This window comes from Mytilus californianus, unplaced genomic scaffold (assembly GCF_021869535.1).
Source record: "Mytilus californianus isolate M0D057914Y unplaced genomic scaffold, xbMytCali1.0.p SCAF_5, whole genome shotgun sequence".
Taxonomy (NCBI): Eukaryota; Metazoa; Mollusca; class Bivalvia; order Mytilida; family Mytilidae; genus Mytilus; species Mytilus californianus.
Genome location: NW_026262701.1, coordinates 79,411,180 through 79,434,503, shown reverse-complemented (window position 1 = coordinate 79,434,503; position 23,324 = coordinate 79,411,180). Strand labels below are relative to the sequence as shown.

At 31.3% G+C, this 23,324-nt stretch overlaps 3 protein-coding genes across 4 annotated transcripts in view; 1 reads left to right on the top strand and 2 right to left on the bottom strand.

The window, feature by feature from the left end:
• LOC127701524 (uncharacterized) overlaps window positions 1-20,260 on the bottom strand; it is a 43,718-nt gene extending 23,458 nt beyond the window's left edge. The window contains exons 1-2 of the mRNA XM_052205422.1: window positions 20,195-20,260; window positions 812-1,018 (exon numbers count right to left, since the gene is read on the bottom strand). Of these exons, the coding sequence (XP_052061382.1) occupies window positions 812-935 (124 nt within the window). The 5' untranslated portion in view covers window positions 936-1,018; window positions 20,195-20,260. The remainder of the gene's footprint in view (window positions 1-811; window positions 1,019-20,194) is intronic.
• The window catches only part of LOC127701473 (zinc finger protein 507-like), a 323,989-nt gene that overhangs the window by 8,847 nt on the left and 291,818 nt on the right, over window positions 1-23,324 (bottom strand). The gene's annotated exons all lie outside the window — the stretch shown is intronic.
• Window positions 22,094-23,324, top strand: part of LOC127701483 (poly [ADP-ribose] polymerase 2-like) — a 36,763-nt gene continuing 35,532 nt past the window's right edge. The window contains exon 1 of the mRNA XM_052205359.1: window positions 22,094-22,203. Within this exon, the coding sequence (XP_052061319.1) occupies window positions 22,182-22,203 (22 nt within the window). The 5' untranslated portion in view covers window positions 22,094-22,181. The remainder of the gene's footprint in view (window positions 22,204-23,324) is intronic.

Below are 23,324 nucleotides of genomic sequence, written 5' to 3'. Positions count from 1 at the left end.
CACATCTACGTAGTATGTCCTTATTATCTACAAAGTTTCATGAAATTTTGTTGTGTGGTTTCAGAGGAGTTGAGATGACAAACTGTTGCAGTAGTACATTAAAGTAAATAAGTTCAAAGGGGCGTAACTCCTAGAAAAAAAATTAAATCGTAATTTCCTGTCGATATGCACAACTACATAGTATGTCCTTATTATCTAAAAAGGTTTCGTGAAATTCTGTTGTGTGGTTTGAGAGGAGTTGCGATGACAAGAAACAGGACTGACGGACTGACGGACGGACGGACGGACGGACGGACAGACAGACGGACAGACGGACGGGTCAAAAACATTATACCCTCCGCAACTCGTTGCGTGGGGTATAATAACCCAATATATATCATGAAATATACAACTATTAATCAATATGAATCAACAAAAAAACAATAGAATTTTTGAAAGATTTGAAAAGGGAAGAAGATAATTTTCCAAATTCTATAAGACACCATGCCCATCTTAAGCTATCACATTTCTATGTTCAGTGAACACCTAAATCTGGATCAATAGCCCAATTTTGCATTTTGTAAAATACCTTAAAACCAAACTATACTCTGATACAGTACTGTACAGAGGACTGGATGGACTAACAGATAACAGACAAAATGTAAAAATAAAAAAAAAGAATGGAAAACATAATGCCAGCCGTACTACCATAGGTGTTTCATAAAAACAAATATCTTTGCTGCTTATTTTCATCTTAAAACTACTTAAAATTTCAACTTCTTTATATTCTGTGCTGCTCTTATTCTGTATCTTCAAATACTAGTACAAATACCTGGTATTTTACAGAAACATTTCTGCATACATTCTACTGATTCTTCAGAATAACCTATGTACAGACAAACAACCAGAACAGAAAGTATTTTCTTCAAAGTGCCTGGTGAATGGTATCCCATCATTCTTTATCTCCATGACAACTGGATCACATGATTCAATAAACATCCAAGTTTCTTCACCCTCTAATTATTTTAGGAACCATTGTCTGAAATAAGTAAATATAATTCATCTTTATTCTTTAGTTATAGTTCACTAAATTTTCTAAATAATTAAATATTTTTCATCCTGCAGCAACCTTTTTATTTTCTGTTCATCAGCTAGTGCCCTAAACCTAATCAGTTTGTTGCCCCATTTGTCAAAAGTCCATAGCATGGCAGAAAGTGGACTCTTCAACTGAACAGTCCACTACATCTCTGTGATTGGAACATTAATCTGCTGAAATATTGCATATTTCATTTTATTTGTCTTCTTTTATAATTTATTCAATCATTATTTGCCAACAACCCTTCCAGATGTAAAAAGATCTTTAATTATTTTGGACAACTGCTGGAACTCACCAAATGGTTCCAAGCTGCACTTGGAACTTCTGTGTATGGGTTAATTATGGGGAAATTTAACATAAAAGTTTCCAAGTTTCTGATGCAATCAAAAGGTAAATGCAGGTAATTCACTTTTGTTTCTTACAGAAAAAAACTAGAGTACAATTGTACTTTAACATGTCAAATTTAAAACTATACAACTATTAGTAATTTATGATGATATTCTTATATAAGGAAATATTTATTTTAATCAAAGTACAAATGTTTTTATACAACATATCTTATTACAGAGTCACCATGTCATGTTAAAATTCTTTCACGAATCTTATATAATGCATTTATACTTAAATTTCATACTTTAAAGTGCATATTTAATGCACAAACAATGCCTTTTACATGTAAAGTACATTAACTTTTTGTAAGATAAAGAATGCACTTTGTAATCATAATCCAACGATTTTAATTTTATTTAGTACAATATCAAAAAATAAAGTTTTATTATATTGCAAATGAATAATTGCATGAATTTTCATCTTAAAATGAATACACAATATCTTTACAATAGCTATGGAGATGATTATCAGATAATAAGACTTGGATCAAGATTTTCAATTAGATCTATGGAAAACGGTCATGTTTTACTGATCGTTTAGAAAGTACATGGCTTAATGATACATTGCAAATTGCTCATACATGACAGCACATAAAGTTCATTATTTAGTGTTATGAAAAAAAATTAATTAAAAGATATGCTAAACAACACCATATATTGATGCATCCTAATTACTTTTTTAAAAGTTTTTTTATGTGCATACACACATCTTTTATTTTCATAAGCACCATAAAATAGGAACATGAAAAAACTATTCTGCCTTCTCAATCAAGAAAAAGGTGTTATGCATTATGGAAATTCCAAATGATATATTCAGAAATTTATATATATGGAAGTTACGAATTGAAACTTGGGAGTATTGGAACTATTTTTCGAATCATCATTCATAAAATTACACATCGACTTCAACGTTTTTTCCTATTACCAATAACTTTCTGAATTGTTTCCGAGTAAACTTCCAAGTTAAATCCAAGTGACTCAAAACAGATTCAAAATCCACTTCCAAATGATTTCAAAGCAATTGAAGGAAAAATCTGAACCACTGTAGACTAGTGGATAGTGCAGTGTAGACTCAGGTGAGAACTATGAGAGAATTTCATCGTCTAAATACAAAGTAACGTAACATGACACATGAGACAATGTCACAATGAGCCATACTTTATTAAACTAAAAATCCTACCACCGGAAAAATAACAAATAATTTTTGTACCAGATTAAGTCTTAGATATATTGACGGAAAAAAAAACAGACTGAACAATAATTATTCTTTCAGTAATTTTTCAGACAATTCCAGTTTAATACCACAATTCAGTTCTGTTTAGACATCTTGTTCGCAGTTAATCCATAGGTGTTCAGTCTATTTTCAAAGTATTCAGTATTTGTTTCTTACCTGTGCTAATAGCTATACTGAATAATGTCTGAATTGTGACTGAACAAGTCTAGATTGACTGCCAATGTTCTCTGCATAAATCTTATTTCATGCAAAGAAAATATGTGAAAAATAATGTACATTCATGTAAAGACTACTCTTCTGTTCAGTATTAAGACTTGAAGTGGCTGTTTCAGACTGAAATTAAAATACTCAAGATTGAAGATCCTTATTTGGCTATAGGAGGGAAGTTTACCCAATAAACCACCAAAATAGAAGATCAAGAAACACCATGGAAATATTCTCAAATGCTACCCCAAATTTAAAATGACTGAATACTGACATGCCTTTATACAAATGTAAATTTGTTTATTTACCTAAGACATTCTTACCTCTTATACAAGTGTAAATCCACTGTCAGACATGTATAACCCATGTTTGACAAATAAATCACACATAGAAGGCTAAGTTAACATGACTTATCTGTAATTAACAGATTGATAGCAATATAGAAAGGTGTTAAAAGATATTCTGTCAGCTGATGTAATTAGGTGCAAACCAGTTACCAATGCACTGTATATACATAGACATGTCATAAATTTAGGACAGTAAAAACTGATGTAAGAGCATTTGCTTGGCACTGGGTCAACATAGTCCCATTTTTCAAGGAACATAATTATCTCAAGCTGTAGTTACCAAATCAACTTCTTAAATTATCAAATTACAGGGTCAAAGAGTAGCATAATTAAAAAATATCAACAGGTAAAAGGGAAAAATTATTGTCATTCCACTGCTATATATATTTCTTATTTAAAACAATAACATTTCAATAAACAAATATTACTGTAACTTGTGTTTTGAATAACTGTCTATAAGTCTGTGGTGTCACTCTAGCTGTCAGGTCAAGATATTCTTCAGTGTAATAAGTCAATATTAAAAAAAAAGAAGAGCACAGATTACCATTGCCTACAAACATGGGCAGTAAGCAAAATGTCTTACAAAAACGTCTAAATGCCTTCCTTCTATCAATATGTAGGGACCCATGATATCACCAGCACTTTACAGTGAGACCATTGAGGTGGAACTCCCTACTTCACTGCTAATGACCATATATCAGTTAGATGGAAAACAGCAATAAAATCTCTGTTTTTCTATACATTTGTTAATTTCTTTTCTTTTTTTTTCATGAGAATTTTGTCAAACATACATAGACCCTATATTCTTTTTTTTCCAAAAATCATTGCAAATGAGAATACCTGTTTAAAATTTTCAGACAGTAAGCAATTGAAAAAAACTGTGATTAATATGGGACGTTAACTATACAAAACTTTAAAAGTGTACCGATATTCTCTTGTTTTCCCACATCATATTAATGGTCATTAATAGATTAATTTTCTAATGATCCAGATACTTTTTAAATATAATCTTAAATAAAAAGCAGTTATAAATAAGTTTACTGCTGTGCTCATTAATAAACTGATTTTGTTTTGCTTTCACATGTTTATTTTTAAACCAAAAAGTAAAAATAATAAATGGTGGCCTTAAATATAATGCTTGTGTATGGTGAGACTGCCATGCTCTCAGCATATTAAAGAACCCTTGGCACAAATCAGAGGGTATGTAGGTGGCCTAGCTGTTCCAAGGCAAAAAAAAATGTTTGCCCCCATCCACCAAACCCTCATTTTCAGTGGCACTCCAAATTTCCTGCCCTTCATCACGGTTGACCTAACTTTTGTATTAATTGTTAATTTATTCTAATCCTGAATATGTATGAGATACTTGCTACTGGATGTTAACCAATCAACAATTTATCAAAATACAAAAGAATGATTACATTCCAAATAATTTATTTTAGTGTTTAAACGTTTTAATCCTAAAAAAGTAAAAAATACAGAATTAAAAATATTGGCTTAAACCTTACCCTAATGTTGCTCCATTTGTATATATTAGGATTTTAGTAATTCCAGCAATGATGTCTTGCATTTTATTTCCCTGCCAACTAAAGATTTTATTGTGAACATTTTCAAGTTATTTAAACATGTCAACATGTCACATGACTTGTATATTAAAGGATTTTTTGTTTATATGTATCACAGTTTAAATCTGATGTATCACCAACTTATTTTTATAATTTGTAATATGCTGATACTCCAAGTCATAATTCCTGTGGTTTTTAAAATTCTGAGAAATTACATCCAAAAAATAAAACTGTGAATCAAGAATGCATCAGACTTGAGAATGGACTTACAGAAAGGTTGAAAATTGAAGTAATGGTCCCAAAGTTCACCCTTTAGGAGTAATACCACCATTGTTTTTCCCCTATTAGTCTCTTAAAAATTAAGCAGAATTTATCTTTGTTTCAAATAAAGAAATACTTGGCATGAGTAAAGTTTTATCCTGTCCAGTACTACAGACAAAATTTCACATAACAGATCATTGCAATATAAGACAAGAGTGCACATGCTGAAATGTCTCGCCTTCTTTACTAATCATTGATATTATGTTGATAGTCCTAAATATAAAGCTTTATTACAACTGTCACATAAACTTAACATTAACCAAGTAAACTAAACATTGACCAATGAACCATGAAAATGAGGTCAAGGTCAGATGAACCATGCTAGGCAGGCATGTACAGCTAACAATTCTTCCATACAACAAATATAGTTGACCTATTGCTTATAGTTTAAGAAAAACAGACCAAAACACAAAAACTTAACACTGAGCAATGAACCTTGAAAATAAGGTCAAGGTAAAAAAAAACCTGCGTGACTGACAAATAGATCATAAAATATTTCCATACACCAAATATAGTTGAACTATTGCATATAATATTAGAAAAAAAGACCAAAACTCAAAAACTTAACTTTGACCACTGAACCATGAAAATAAAGTCAAGGTCAGATGACACCTGCCAGCTAGACATGTACACCTTACAGTCCTTCCATACACCGAATATACTAGACCTATTGCTTATAGTATCTGAGATATGGACTTGACCACCAAAACTTAACCTTGTTCACTGATCCATGAAATGAGGTTGAGGTCAAGTGAAAACTGTCTGACGGGCATGAGGACCTTGCAAGGTACGCACATACCAAATATAGTTATCCTATTACTTATAATAAGAGAGAATTTAACATTACAAAAAATCTTAACTTTTTTTTCAAGTAGTCACTGAACCATGAAAATGAGGTCAAGGACATTGGACATGTGACTGATGGAAACTTCGTAACATGAGGCTTCCATATACAAAGTATGAAGCATCCAGACCTTCTACCTTCTAAAATATAAAGCTTTTAAGAAGTTAGCTAACGCCGCCGCCACTGGATCACTATCCCTATGTAGAGATTTCTGCGACAAAAGTCGCAGGCTCGACAATAATAACCATCACTGGAAGTTAATCAATCAAATTTTCACCCTTTTTTTCCCTGTGTACAAGCTTTAGTAACCATGTAACCTCAAATTCCCAAACTATTCTATAGAAACACCAAATAAAAAAAAGAATGGTGCTTTGAAACACCCAAGATATATGTTTATGACTCAGAAATTTTTTACTGCAATGAAATGTAAGGGTTAATTTCCTACAACTGTCAAATTCAAGGGAATATTTTTTCCGACCCTTTTTCGTATGCAACCGGATGTGATGTACTATGATGTGGTGGTATTACACCTTTATGAAAGAATAACAGAAGAAATTTTGTTTACACCAGAATCCATTCCCACATTAACCAATGTTCTTGCAAGTTGTCAATTTTTATTATTTTTCATATCTAAGGCTATTTAACAAATCAATGTAATTAAGGCAAAATTTTCAACATCTCAGCATTATGTTTCAAACTTCTTGATAAGTTGTAACTGAAGTGATCAGTTTCAAGAGAATTTGTTAACATATGAATGAATTTTGCTTTGACATGGAAAATGCTTCGAAACAGATTACTTTAGTTTACAAAAATCTCAACAATAATGTCCATTTCAGATGTTTATAAATCTGTTTGAAATGGATTACATCAATAAATTTCAAATCTAACAAAAATCCATTTGAAACTCACACCTATCAAAAGAAGTTTAAACAGACAATTATTGTCTGAAATTTAAGTTAATGTCACAAAGTGCACCCACTTCTCACACATCAGATAAAAGAAAAGGATATTTTATTCTCTCTGTATGAAAGTTTCTCAGTATTATTATATTTAAAGGAATACTTAATATACATTGGATGTCTAGCTGATTTCCTATTCATACATGCCAACACAAGAAATGATTAAAGTAGGATAAAACAAAATATTCAGATTAAATATTAAATTATTGCTTTTAATTTCCAGTGGCAAATATCACACACACATTTTCAGATTAGCACGAATCATTAAAAAAATCAATTAGAGATGTTCCGAAAAAGTGGTTGGATCCAGTGGATGAGTTGCAGGTTACCTGTGACTGTCACTTGGTTTCAAGTGCATCTTTTTACCTATTGCAGTTCATTCAAAATTCTGACCCAATAGCAATTTGTTTCATCAAATCAAACTGTTCCACTGGTCTGAAATTTACAAGACTTTTAAAATGAACAGAATACCTTGGTAAAGATTGATTGAATTAATTTTTGGTGTCTAATGCCACTTTCAGCACTTTTGGCTATTTCAAGACAACTTTTTATTCCTGGAGGAAGCCGGATTGCCCAGAGTGAACCAAGACCTTGATAGAAAACTAGCAATCCTCACTTTTCAAACTCACAACCTCAGTGTTGACAGGCTAGTGATACAGTATATAACCTACTTAGACCTCTTGGCCACCGAGGCTCCACCTTGGCAATGATGTTTCATTAATAACAGTAATGATTTCAATTATCGGTACTGTAATAAATCCCTAAAAAAAGTACCTATTAGTACCCTTTTTTTTAACAATTCATTAAAACGTACTTGAAATGCAGACCAATTTCCATAAAATTTAATGATCTTGAATGCACCTGTTATATATTTTGTTTAGATTAACAAAGGGTGTAGATACTTGACAATTCTGTTATGATCAGTTTACAGTCTAGGTGACAACGCTCTAATCATATATGTATTTCCTTTTAACGTGTGAAATTCACAACACATGCCAATAAAACAATACCAAACAAATCCTATTTCAAAATATACATCAAGCACGTAATCCACCAGATTTAATTTAAAACCCTTTTTTTGTTGTATATATTGTCCTCTAAATGCAAAATACCTAGACCTCTTTGTCTGCATGGAATTTTATTCATTAAATGAAAACGTAACATCCACCCATTTTTTATACAGAAACTAAAGGTATACTGTGATAACAGTCTTCAAAAGCTACTAAAAACCACCAAAACTGGTAAGAACGGATGAAGAACAGAATTGCTGTACTTTTCCTTGAAATAATAGTTATTTTCTAAGTACTGTGTTTTCATTTATTTTTGAAGAGCTTGCATTTTTGGGACACTTTATTTAATTTTGAAAGTCCATAGTAGTGGTTACTTTAGATAAGTTTAACATACATGTAAAATTAAAATTAAGAATAGAAATGGGGAATGTGTCAAAGAGACAGCAACCCGACCATAGAGCAGACAACAGCCGAAGGCCACCAATGGGTCTTCAATGCAGCGAGAAACTCCCGCACCTACATGTACATGTATCTTACCATTAAAAAGAATATTATTAATCCTAGGTTGAAGGGGGACAATAAATGTATTCAAACGATTTGAGAGACTGGTCCAATTGAACCTGTCTATTATTCTAAGGTTAATTGTGCCTGAGGGAGTCCAAATTTAGTTATAGTACAATAATATAATTTATAAACTGAAAATTTTCAGTCAAAATGTATCACATAAATCCATTCAATATAATCAGGTACATGTACAAATATGTGCTTCCTACATACAGAGGAAAACACAATTATGAATGGAGTTTAAGATATTGTAAATTCAGAAATTATTATGAGGTTTTTATTAATGCAAATAATGCGAGTTTGTGATTATCGCAATCATAGGAACTCGCATTCTGATATCTGATACATATATATCTGTATGCAGATTTTCCTGAAATCGAAATAATTAATCTCCAATTTTTGTCCATTCTTCAAAATATCGCAATAATAAATGCAAGCAATAATTTCTGAATTTACAGTATAAGTAAATTCCATGTTACCATGCTTAACATCTATGTAAAATTACATTGGGTATATGTAAATAAAACAAGTTTAGGGCTTGTAAGTTGTAAAATATTAGTAACAGGTAGATTGATGTCCTGGGTAAAATGAATATTTTCACATACATGTGTGATATTTAAAATCAGGTTAACACCCAAAACATAACTTTGAAGTATTGAATTTTACAGGGTTTTTAGTAACAATAAAATTTAACAATTTAAAAGAGTTTTACCGCCAAATTGTAAATACTCAACAATGGAATGTTATGTGGAGATCTATTCCACATCAAACAAAACTACTTAAAAGGACTTCTTTTTTTTCACCCTTTAAATTTATCTGTTTTCCCACATTTAAATACAAATATTTACAAGGATTAAAGACTTTTCTCATGAACAAAACGAAAATATGCATGTAAATTGTTGTCCTTATGCATTCAACAAACATGTACACTTATAAGAGAAACCATCCATGTGCTAACCATGACAATTTTCTAGATATTTTTTTTTATTTGATCAATACCTGTTTTAAAAAGTGTGAGGTGTCTGAACTAAAATTTTTCAGGTCTCAATTAAAATATTCAGGTACATGAAAACCTAAAACTATTTAAGACACTTGATGCAAGCTGTTTTTCTTTAAAGCAATGTTGATTGCAATACCTAACTATTGTTTAAGTAACTTTAAAGCAAGGAATTATATGAATCTGGAATATTTTGAATTCTGAAAAATTGATAAGAAATGCATGATGAAAACTAACCCAATTAAGGAGGGTTATATTGATATTTCTGTATGAACTAACTAATACTATAACCCCCCTTAGACATTCAAATTGAATTGACACATTCTTATAAAAAAGATGCACAAATTTAGGGTCTAAAATAAATTGTATTCCATCTATGTTTTTCATTGATTAATTGACATCCAGTGACAAATAGTTCATGTAGAATTCAGGACAATATGTTGCCGAAATCATGAACTTCATCATACCAATTTAAGGAATTACATGTATCAATTTTTCTCTCTTTTTATAATATTTGATGTTAAGTTTCTCCATTTTTGTAACCTTTATGTAGTACTTGTAATATACCCTGGTATAACAATGAAAAATTGAATATTTGTTGACAAATTCATTCTATCCCTGAAGCTCCGCTATATATTACACAGTATAGTTAAAGCAAGAACTCAGCAAGAGTTTGTTAATTAGCGTAAGACATACCATTATATATATTATATGGGTATGTTTAACAGGTAAATCCAACTTAGGATAAAATACACCCAGAGGTAGTTGCAATTTTGAAAAAGTGTTATTTATTAGATAAAAAATTTGCAAAGTCATTTTTGTTGGGGGTAAATGATTTCAAGAATACAAATTCAAATTTGTATCTTTTAATGAGCAATAATGATTAATTTTTGTTTCTGGTGTTAAACATATTTATTTAGAAACTTACAAAAATGTATTACACAAGAAATTCTTATTTTATAGATAAAAAGGAACATTAATATCTACGTCATTTGGTCTCTGGTGGATAGTTGTCTCATTGGCAATCATACCATATCTCCTTATTTCATATTATATATATATATATATGTTTTCAATTTAGACTTGTTTATATATATATATCTTCATGCCTTATATATCATGTACTGTTACGACGCTAGATAAAAACTGACGAGGAAAGGTAACACCCGGCCACCGAAAGCTTGATTTTTTTGTTGAGCCTAGGTGGTCGAGTGGTCTAGCGCGTTGGGCATAGTGCAAGGCAATTTGGTGCCACGATATCTCAGTAGCATGAGTTTGAATCCCGGCCAGGGAAGAACAAAAAATTTGTTTCCGCAAATTTACAGATCTAACATTGTTGGGCTGTTATTTAGTCGAATTATGTATACAGAATGTGTTTTCAGCCTTGTATCACCATCACTGGTGATCCGATGGATAAAATCTGTCATAGAGTTGTCACTGGTTCAGACCAGACGTACTTATATATATATATAGAGCCAATTAAAAGTTTTTGGGTAGTTGTTAGTGTAAACAAGATTGCTATGCTGTAGAGAAATGTCTCATACAGCAGTGTACTGAGGAGAACAGTAACTACCAAGTATGAAAGCTTTTTGGCAAACAGTCTCAGGAGATAGATTTACAAACTGTTTTTGTCTTACAAGAGTTAAGAATGGTCAAAGTCCCATAACTCACAAACAAATTTTAAAATCAATGACGGTCAAGTATGGTTAACTACACATCATGACAATTAATCCTAATATTTATGAGATCTTTCCGTCACACTGTCTAAGAGGAGTTGCGTTCCAAAAGTGTTGAACAGTAAAATAAAAACTGGTTGAGTCCCATTACTCTCTTAAAAATTTTCAAATAAAAATGAAATACACTACCGTAAGCTACAGCCACATTTAACGACAAACAATGCCAACAAGTATGATATCTTTCTGTCAGTCTCAGAGGAGTTGTGTTCACAAGGTGCATTTATTTTACAATGGTAAAACAATGGTCACAGTCCAATAACACCCATAAAAATTATCAAATCAAAATGAGGTAACATTATGGTCAAAGGATTATGATGAAAAACAAACCTTCCAATTATAAAATTTTTCTTTGGAACTGTCTCTGAATATTTTTGTGATCCAGAACCATGGACAATTTAGACTATGACTGTGCATCTTAGGATTTGTTGACCGACTGCAGATGTTTGATTGCATTATGGTTCCTCTGTGACTGATAAGTATTTTTTTTAGTAGCAGTAAGTAAAATACCATATATACACCACAAAGGGATCAAGATGACCTCAGCTGTCAACTAGAATCATTAAAATGTGTCTTTTTCTTGCAAAAACTGAACAAAATACAAATACATTACATTGTTTTGAAATTATGAATTATGTGTAAAAGTGATACATGTATCTCCAAATGTTTTTTTATCATTACTCATAAGTTATATATGTGAACCTCTTAATGGTCTCCCATAAGGTTGTTCCAATTTTGTTAAAAAAAATGAATTACAAGCTTAAAAAAAATACATGTTATTTCTACTTCAAAGATGCAATGAAATGTCAATGAGACAATTTTATTGACAAAAACAAATTCAAAAGAATGATAACAATTATCCATCTCAATCATTGTCATTTTTACACATATTCATATTTATCATATTTTTCCCCACTTTCATTATAAAATTATGCAACGATGTACTCCATTAAATACTTTACATATCTATATAAGCTTGGTTACCCCAAAAGATAATTTGATGGTGAAGTAAGTTTTAATGCGATGTCTAAGTTATCCAACAAGTATTTTGTAATCAGTCGGTATAACTAATTTCCTTTTCTTCAAACCCACATACCATATATTGGGAAATTTTCGTGTCGTCTAATTTTTGCTGTGTTTGTGATTGGCACTTTATCGGGAAAGGAATTCTACAGGAACATTTCAATGTCAATTCAAAATCACTTTAAAAGATTGTGAAACTCAAATAGCGAACATGGCGATAATTTAACTATCCCTACAATGATATGGCCTTAACAAAGTACAAAATCTGACAAGAAAATAACCTGATATATGCTATATAGTATACGTTACCATACCTGCCAACTTCTAAAATTTGACATCTGAGATTTTAAGCATGAGAGGGTCTTATGCATCTGTTTTGATCTATGTAATATACTATGGTTTTTAATGAGTAAATATGTGCTAAAATGCCATTCTGACTCCTTTGGAACCATGCCGGTTTTGAGGATTTCAGTCCAGTCACCACCTCTCACCGGGGAAATCACCCATTAATTGTGGGAAATCTGCATAAATTCCTCTTCCACATGCAATCTTTCAATTTCAATGATACACATTTTATTGTTTTTTTCCACTGTAATCAATTATTTTTTCTGTATAAACCTTCTTTTCAAAGTTAAGTTTGTTACTAAGATGAAAAGGTGGTGCATTGAAGAAGTTATTGGTACATGTATGTGCCGTCCCTTCCAAAGACAAAAAAGGGTGTGTTTTGAGGGTATTTTTAGTATAATTTGAGAGTCCAAAAACCATTTTACAATTTGACTAAATTAAGTCTATTTCATATTCACTTATTTCATATTTCATAACTTTTTTTCATTATCATCACATTTACATACAAATAAAACATTCCAATTTATTTATATCCATTTACATAAATACAGTAGGTCACTTTTTAAAAATATTTACCAATAGCAAACTTATTTCCACCGTAAAAGGCCTTCGTCAATGGGATAAAGTATAAATACCTCATGATTTATTTACATGTTGTGATATATTTATATATTTTATACCGAAAAGTGTCTTATATTACCTGTGATTACCTGAGAAATCAAAGTCATTTGATTAAAGATCAAAGGGCCAGGTAAAATAACTACAAATGATGAAGAGCAAAGATAGGGTGAAAGCTCAAAGTTTGGCTTTGTCCTTGGGCAATAGGTGTGCAATTCCTGACTGTCTAGATAATATTTCGATAGTTTTATAGCTCCAGCTATAAAATAGAGTCCTAAAAAAGTCAACAGCATTTAAAAGTAAATGATCCATCACTATACACCTACTTAGATAACCATGTTTTTTTCAAGATTGTGATCAATTTTTCAAGGATAGATCACTGCACTAAAAACTAACTGACCTACAGTACAGAGAGATAAAATACTTCCCTGGGTGTTAAAAAGTGCAGATTTACAAAAAAATTTCCCTTTTTCTTTTCAGATTTTCTAACCTGCAAACTCAAAAGAACCTTTGTGCTCGCAACGTAAACACTTAAACTTTTGTCAACATACAGATATTCTTTAGATTAATCAGGGGATTTATGCAAAATTTAAAAGTACTTTTTTTGTGTGTGCGTCAGAATTGAAAAAATAGAAAATATCTGTGCAATTAACATGATTAAAATTGCATTTGTTAACATGGTTAATAAGCTGACAAAAATGCAAGACTAGTAAATTCAATTTCAAGAAAATCTGCATGTACAAATAATATTATAAAAAATAAAAAATGCAAATTTTACATGATTTAATGCAATGCTAATCATGTTGTATTACTTTTGCAATAATATGATAATAAAGATTTCAAAAATTATATAAAGTATAATTTCACAGTATACACTGCAGGGGGTCAATGCGAGGAATTTACTCATCTACCAGTAGTCAGAGTATATTTCTCTGACAACTTACGATTTTTGCAGGTAGTCTATGAGGACATTTAGAGGAATAAACTCATCTTGTCTATATTCCTTTGACAACTAAAAAATTTTATACAAACCAATATATCATCAAATGGTCTATTAACTGAGGTCCACCTCAGCAAATTGTTGCTTTTACAAAAAAAAAGTTTTTGGTTTTTTTTTCATTGAAAGTACATGAAAAAATGTACATACTTTTTAGTTGTTTGCCTGTAATATAAATAATTAAATCTAAACCCATAAAAATAATATCCAAACAAGCTTACTCACTTTAAAAAGATAGTACTGTTTTACTGCTATGCAGACCGTCTATGTATACATGCATAATAATATATCAGCATGTTTATGAATTTAGGTTGATGTGACTATAGATTTTAACACAATATTTTCCAACTGAATTTACTTAAGTTTTTATAAACCATATGTATTATCTTTCACACATCTGCATAAGTCTTTAAAATTTGTAGGCACAATTAATAAACAATTTAATTAAATATTTAACAAACCACAGCTAATCCTAAATATGAGTACACAATGTATGAGTACCAATGTGTCCAATCTACATCTATATTATCATTTCTCAATTTTCTTTACAACATTTTGATATGTTTACCTGGCTCAGGTGTCTGAATCAAATCTAAATCACATTCTTTTCATTTTAATATCCACAGGAATGTAGGTAAATATTAATACCTTAAATGAACCTTCGATTACTTTCAAATGTGTAAGTAACAAATCTTTAGAATATTGGAATGCTCCTGGTTATAAAAATATATCACCCTTAATAACATTATGACCCTTTAATACTACTGTTGATAAAATCATCTAAAAATTCCTAAAACTTTTTGAAGCATGGCTTATTAGAATAAAAAATTTGATAAAAACAATAAATATTGATTTGTACCTTTGGTACTTAAGTTGTCACAACAAAGAACATCTGATAAGATATGTTTTTGTATATTACAGTAATTATTTGTAACACAATACAAACAGGTGCTTAGACTGTCTTCTAAACAGATAAAATCTTCCCACCAAACACTCGTATATACATGATATATATCTAATTGAATTTCAAATTTTTCTGAACAAATGTAAATTGAACTCAAATTACAACTTGGAAATTTAGCTATAGCCGACAACAAAGACCTGTGACTCTCATGACTAATATGTCTGCCTATTATTAAACAAAGACCTGTATTTGATTAATTGATTGTTGGTTGCTTGATGTCCAGTGGCAACTATTTCATGAATAGTTCGGACAATGAGATCTGTGACTCTCATAACTAATATGTCTGCTTATAATATTAATGAACAAAGACATGTAATTGATTAAATGATTGTTGTCTGCTTAATGTCCAGTGGCAATTATTTCATGCATATTCTGTACAATAAGACCTGTGACTCTCATGACATAAATAACTGCCTATTGAAAATCTGTAATGGATTGATTGTTGCTTGTTTAATGTCCAGTGGCAACTACATGTATTTCATGCATATTACAGACAATGAGACCTGTGACTCTCATGAGTAATATATGTCTGCCAATTGAACAAAGCTCTGTAATTAATTGATTGTTGGTTGCTTAATGTCCAGTGGCAGTTATTTCATGTTTATTCCAGACAATGAGACCTGTGACTCTCGTGAGTAATATATGTCTGCCAATTGAACAAAGCTCTGAAATTAATTGATTGTTGGTTGCTTAATGTCCAGTGGCAGTTATTTCATGCATATTCCAGATAATGAGACCTATGATTCTCATGACTAAAATATATATGTCTGCCTATTGAACAAAGACCTCTTGCTTAACGTCCAGCAGCAATTATTTCATGCAGTTTCACGAAAATGAGACCTGTGACTCTGATGACTTATTATATATATAATATATATATATGTCTGCCTTTTTGAACAAAGATCTGTAATTGATTGATTGTTGCTTGCTTCCTATGTCCAGTGGCAACTATTTCATGCATATTCCAGACAATGAGACCTGTGACTCTCATAACTTGTATATATATATGTCTGCCTATTGAACAAAGAATTGTGATTGATTGATTGTTGGTTGCTTAACATCCAGTGGCAATCATTTATTGCATATTAAAAGAGGTTGAGGAATGAATGATAGTAAAAACCAGCAAAATATTGCCCTTTGTACATGTACCTGTTTAACTTCTCACTTTATCTTTTACACAACTGTTAACTAGTCAGCAATCTTAAAGTAATGGTTCATCTTGTAAGACTGATTGATTGATTGTTGGTGTTTAATGTCACTTTCAGAGGTATTGGCTATATTGTGGCTCTCAGTTTTTATTGGTGGAGGAAGCCCGAGTGCCTGCAGAGAACCGGTACCTTATGCAGGAAAACTGACAATCCTATTCAGTTACCATTGAAGACGAACGCACCTGCTACATGCATTGTTCGAACTCACAACCTCAGTGTTGACAGGCTAGTGATACATGTATAGTAGATGAACTACTTAGATGAATTGGCCCCAGTTTTGTAAGACATATAAATAAAGGAAGAATACCAAACAATACATTAGGCATAAATCAGGCCGTTAGTTTTTCTCTTTTGAAATGTTTCACATTTTGTCATGCTGGGCTTTTAAAGCTTACTTTATGTTATGGGTTTTTCTCATTGTTGAAAATCATAGAGTGCCCTATAGTTGTTTACAATTTAGTCCTTAGGGCTCTGGTGGATAGTTGTCTCATTGGCAATTATACCACATCTCCTTATTTATATATATGTACATAGAAAGCAGTATGATTCATCCAATTAACTTAAAAAGTATGATTCATTCAATTAACTTAAGGAGTATGATTCATCCAATTAGCTTAAGGAGTATGATTCATCTAATTAACTTAAGGAGCATTGGATTCACCCAATTAACTTAAGGAGTATGATTCATCCAATTAACTTAAGGTGTATGATTCATCCAATTAACTTAAGGAGTATGATTCATCCAATTAGCTAAAGGAGTATGATTCATCTAATTAGCTTAAGGAGTATGATTCATCCAATAAGCTAAAGGAGTATGATTCATCCAATTAACTGAAAGAATATGATTCATCCAATTAACTTAAGGAGTATGATTCATCCAATTACCTTAAGGAGTATGATTTGTCCAATTACCTTAAGGAATATGATTCATTCAATTTACTTAAGGAGTATGATTCATCCAATTAGCTTAAGGAGTATGATTCATCCAATTAGCTAAAGGAATATGATTCATCCTATTAACTTAAGGAGTATGATTCATCCAATTAGCTAAAAGAGTATGATTCATCTAATTAGCTTAAGGAGTATGATTCATCCAATTATCTTCAGGAGTATGATTCATCCAATTAACTTAAGGAGTATGATTTATCCAATTAACTTAAGGAATATGATTCATCGAATTATCTTAAGGAGTATGATTCATCCAATTACCTTAAGGAGTATGATTCATCCAAAACCTAAAGGAGTATATGACTTTATGATTCTCCCAATTCACTCTGCAAAGTGAACAGACAACTCTAGTTACCTCAAGCTTTTAATTAAACTCAATTACATGACGAATGTACAAAGTCAGGATACAAGTTCATGTATATAGTCCATTATGTTACTTTTGATTCATGGGTCTCTGTCTGTGGTTTTTTTCATGATAAGTTGGTACATGTAGTTGGCAGATGATGAACAAAGTGGTGACGATTTATGTGCTTTTGATCAATTTTGTCATAATTTTGAAGAATCAATTGGTAGTTACAACAACTCGTATGTTTGAAAAAATTTGTATCAAAATGATAATGTCGTAGTTCATTATTAGGGTTGGTTGGGACACCCTAAATGAATAACATTTCTTTATGTTGCCTGAAGACAAAGGGAATGTTGTTTAAATCTATTAATCTTTAAACAAGATATTAGCCAATTTCACATATTTTGTACACCCAAGTTTACAAATGTTTAAATTGTTTAATCATAATAATAATAAAAATTTGTAAGGGTCCCGCGGAAACCAGTGTCTCGCCTGCTTTTGCTGTTGTCTATGTTTTCAGTGTGATAGGGGAATGCACATAATAGATTTACAGTTAATGAAAATAAACGTTTGAAATGTATAAAAAAGTTATGCTTGTAAAAAATGAATACAGTATGCAATAAAATCTATAGATTTATAAAAGAGTTGAAACATAAATTTATTGAATGAACAAATGATAAAGAAAAAATAATTTTTACATATTTGGTTTGGTAAAAATCGAGGATGGTGCCGCCGAAGAAAGTTATTAAAATTTTAAAAACTTTCATCACAATGTGAATGTTATGTTAACTGGAAGAAAAACTAAGTCCATTTATAAGTAAAATACGGAAAAACAGAAATAAATATTTTACAAAATTTTCTTCTGGATACTATTTTTAGATCATAAACAAGCTTCTGTCCAAGTTTGGTAGAAATCCAGGATATTTTAAGAAAGTTATTAAAATTTTAAAAACTTTAACCACAGAGTGAATGTAATGTTAAATGGCAGAAAAACTAAGTCCATTTATAAGTAAAATACTGAAAAACAGGATTTTTTTTTTACAAAATTTACTTCTGGATACTATCATGACTATCTTATGCTCATAAACAAGCTTCTTGCAAGTTTGGTAGAAATCCAGAATAGTTTAAGAAAGTTATTAAAATTTCAAAAACTTTCACAGAGTGAATATTTGTGGAAGCCGCCACCGACGGAATGTACGATCGCTGTCACGCTTTTGCGACAAAAGTCGCAGGCTTGACAATAATGAAAACATACACATGTATTAATTATCACTATTACAAATAGTAATTAAAAAAAACATGAACAGGTAATCACGCAAAATCGATTACAAAGATAAGATACATTCATTTTAAGGAAAGAGATCACCTAAACAGACTTCCAAGAAATAAACAGATAAACAAAAAAATTTAATCACCCTTATTTAAAGAGCAACTTTAGAAGTCTCAATCAGGAAGAAGTTTAGGAAAAAAATATATTTGTGATGAACAGAAATTCTTTCAATTATTCTCTGAATTATACTTTTTTCTGGTACATGTAACATTCAAATGGCAAAATTTAGTTCAATACGGGAGAAGTTTAGCTAGGAGTTACCCAGACAAACCATGTACTCATGCCTTTTATTACTAAAATTCGACATCATTTGTGGAATATTAAAAGAAATTCAAAATCCTGACAATATGCATACCTTCAGTACATGTACTAACATACATGTATACTACATAAGTAATATAAAAGTTTTTGCTTGAAAACTGTAAGGACAAACCATATACCATATGGAACAGATGGACCACCAGGGGTAAAACAAAATGCCCCAAGACACTTTGTCAGAGGGTCATAAAGAGATAAAATCGCTGCATCGATGGTCCATAATATGGCAAAGAAAGTTTATAACATCATAATTATTATACTTGAAATGCATTGGATTTTACAAGATGAGAAAACTGTAAATTGGAATATTCCTTTACCATACTGGCTTTTTCTTTAATTATTGAAAGAGAAAACTATTTTTGACATGTTTTGAACCACTTAAGCACCTGATTATTGAGATATACAAAGAGGCATGAAATTAAATAAAAGTTTAAATGGTTTATAATGTACACACTTGTGCAGACTGTACTAGATTTTGGCAAGTTATCAAGTTCTGTCAAGCCATTTAAATAATTTGCGAATAGGTATCCTTATTTGCAGTTTTGAACATATGTGGTGTATTCAAAATTATTGCTAAATAAAGAAATTTAAAAATTTAAATACTCCTAAATTGTATATGCTGTCAAACCTGTATATTTCACTGAATTGATAGTAAAAGGGAAAATTAACCTGCACAACAGAACAAATGAACTGGACAGTGTGACCATGACTGTGCAGCATAATAAAACTAATGTTATAATTTATATGTATTGGAGTTAATTGACAGTAATACAAAAGTTGATTTCACTTTATTTCTAATATATCCTCATTAAAAAGTTTAAACAATAATTGCCAGGACTTAATTTTACGTTTACTTACCTTTTTCAGCTCAGGTGTGATTTTACTACAGGTACGTCTATCGTGGGAACTCGGACTTGTCCATGCACATCGTAGTAAATGACGTATTTTCGGTACATTTCGATATGGCGGGAAATATAAAATTTGTAATATTACAAAGTAGTGTTTACAAAACGAATATACTGTGTTAAGCCAAGGATTTGTATAGTGACTATACAAATCATTGGTTAAGCGTATCCAATAAGAACAAAGTGTGTGGTTAAAAGCCTACCCAATTCGAATAAAAGGTGTGGGTGAACATCAATTAGACAGCAACCCAATGGCATAAAAAAAGAGCAACAAAAATTAATTATCTCGAATCAATTCAATATGACTGATATATAGGTTCTGTATTGTATTTTCTGATTACGATATTCTGACTAAAACTCCAGTGAAGTATAATGGGGCTGAGAAAGTAGACCATAGCAGTCTCATGGTGGGGTAGGAATACTCGCTAAAGTTTCCCATGTCTTCCAACAGGGAGCAATAGATTTTAGTCCCAGCTTCCAAGAAGCGGCAATATTTAAAACCTGACACTGTCCCAAATAAAAATGCAAATCCCTATCGAGCTGGGAGTTTATCAAATACCAGGAGACCTGTTTGTATGTCTTACCTGAGACTACTATAACACTGTATAGTAGTCTCATGTCTTACATTCTTTCTTTATTTGATTTTTTTTTTATTTTCAAATTTATATTTACAATAAAATGTAATTAGGTCATATCGCAAATTCTGATCTTATATTCAAGCTTTACGTATTGCTGTGTGTTTGTTAATTCTACATTGGCTAGAGGTATAGGGGGAGGATTGAGATCTCACAAAACATGTTTAACTCTGCCGCATTTTTGCGCCTGTCCCAAGTCAGGAGCCTATGGCCTTTATTAGTCTTGTATGTTTTTTTTTTAATTTTAGCTCATTTATATGTTTCGGAGTTTAGTGTGACGTCCATTTTCACTGAACTAGTACACTTTTTTGTTTAGGGGCCAGCTGAAGCCCTCCTCCGGGTGTGCGGGATTTTCTCGCTGTGTCGAAGACCCATTGGTTGCCTTGGGCTGTTTTCTGCTCTTTGGTCGGGTTGTTGTCTCTTTGAAACATTCCCCATTTCCATTCTCAATTTATTCAGAAGCCAAATTAAGGTGTCAAATATAAGAATAAAGAAGCTGGGACTATTATAGCTTGGATAGTTCCAGAAAGAAGTTATGAACTATTTTGAATAATGTATGACATACATTTTTGATGATGGAAGTTTTTAACGACCTTGACTGGCTATACAGCCCTCGCACGGTCGGCCTTGGCTTGCGCCTTTTTGGGCATTTAAATAATTTGTTTTTATAGGTAACAGTTGTGTGTCGATCTTTGCAAACATTACCAATAAATTATATCTTTTACCAATTTCACTGATTTTAAAGTACTAAGAATCTGCATAGTTTTTAAGAAAAAAAATGTTTTTTTCTTAAGTAAAATGAAGTTCTGTCATCAATTCAATTTTCTTACCAATCCTTGGTATACAAAGGGAGGTAATTACTAGAGAAATAAATTTTCATGTTGCATTTGTATTATAAATCTTATCTGCATGATATAGGAAGACAACATATATTCAAATCCTTGATAAAACACTTTTAACAAAAAAATTGTAATAATCCTTGATAAAGGTACTTTAGTATGGGGTTCTTTTCTATGAAGGAAGTCAAAGACTTTAGTGTTATGTATACATAGTTGTTTCAGAGACATATATGTCTCTGGTTGTTTCAAACATTGGCAAACATAGTAGTAGTAATTGGATGTGAAATCACAGTTCCAATTCGGGCACGTGACGAGTAAAGATGTTTTCATTTAGGTCAGCGCTCATATCGTAGAAATTCGTTTCATAAAATGTACATTTCTATAAATAGTTCATCAAGCGTAATCTTTCAAAACAGAAATCCTACAGTCATCAAAAATAGAAATTAATAGATTTAAACAAACTAAAATGCCAAGGAGGAAGAAAACAGGTGAGAAAAAACATGGAACAATGCATGTCACAGTGATTTGCATATGTGTTTGTCTCTGTAAGTTGACTTAGTTGTGAGTGTAACCGAAGAGCATGATTGATAATTTGTTATTACAAAATTGTTTGTTTAGAGACGATTCTTCGATTCTTTCATTTAGTTTTTCCTGTTAGAAAAGTTTTAAGGCCTAGCATCCACTAGATCCCGTTTACCAGGTTTCTTCACGTGTGATTAACTTTCAATTTGTTTGCAGCAGCTGATGAAAATGCGAATATTTGACCCAGTCACCCTGCATAAATAATTTTTACTGCATATTCAAAGATTTATTGCTGTTAGAACATTTCATACATTATACTTTTAATCATCAAGGACACACGGAATTGATGTGTACACCTGTTTCACCATAAGGGTAAATTACATTATGTATACAATAAGTCTTTTGTGTTGATAGACATATCACAAGAATGTGCATATATCAATTAAGATCTCTGTATACGGTATATATAATAAAAGTCAAATGCATTTTGTGAGCAATGGTATGGATTAAACAATAAAATGAGCTTAAATATACATGTATACATGATTATTATGATAATTTGATTTAATAAATGAAAAAAACTTGCTAATTATATAATTAGCGAACTCAAGGAGGTTATAACTGCATGGTATGATCAACACATAAAATGTTAAAATTTAAGTATCCCTTTTACTTGAAAGAATAAACAGATTATTTGAACAATACTTGAATTATTTGTGACGAGTGAACCAACACCTTCTAACGGAAAAGCTGGTAGAGTAACCAAGATGGATACCGAAGTATGCTGCGGTTGTCTTAAAACCTCATGGAAATATAATATGTAGAGACAACAACATCTGGGTTACCGCAAGGTGATAGTTTTATTGAGTCTACATGTTTCGCCACTTACGGTGGCGTCTTCAGGACAATTTAAACATAGAAAACAAATACTGAAGTACATAAAATGCGGTGCATATGGGGTTACAAAGGTTAACAAGACGTAACGTCACAATGATTGATTTGACAACTTTAAAATGAAAGTGAAAGTAAAAGTTAATAATGCATTGTCAGTGTCTATTCCAAAATGGACAACACCTCACAGGACATT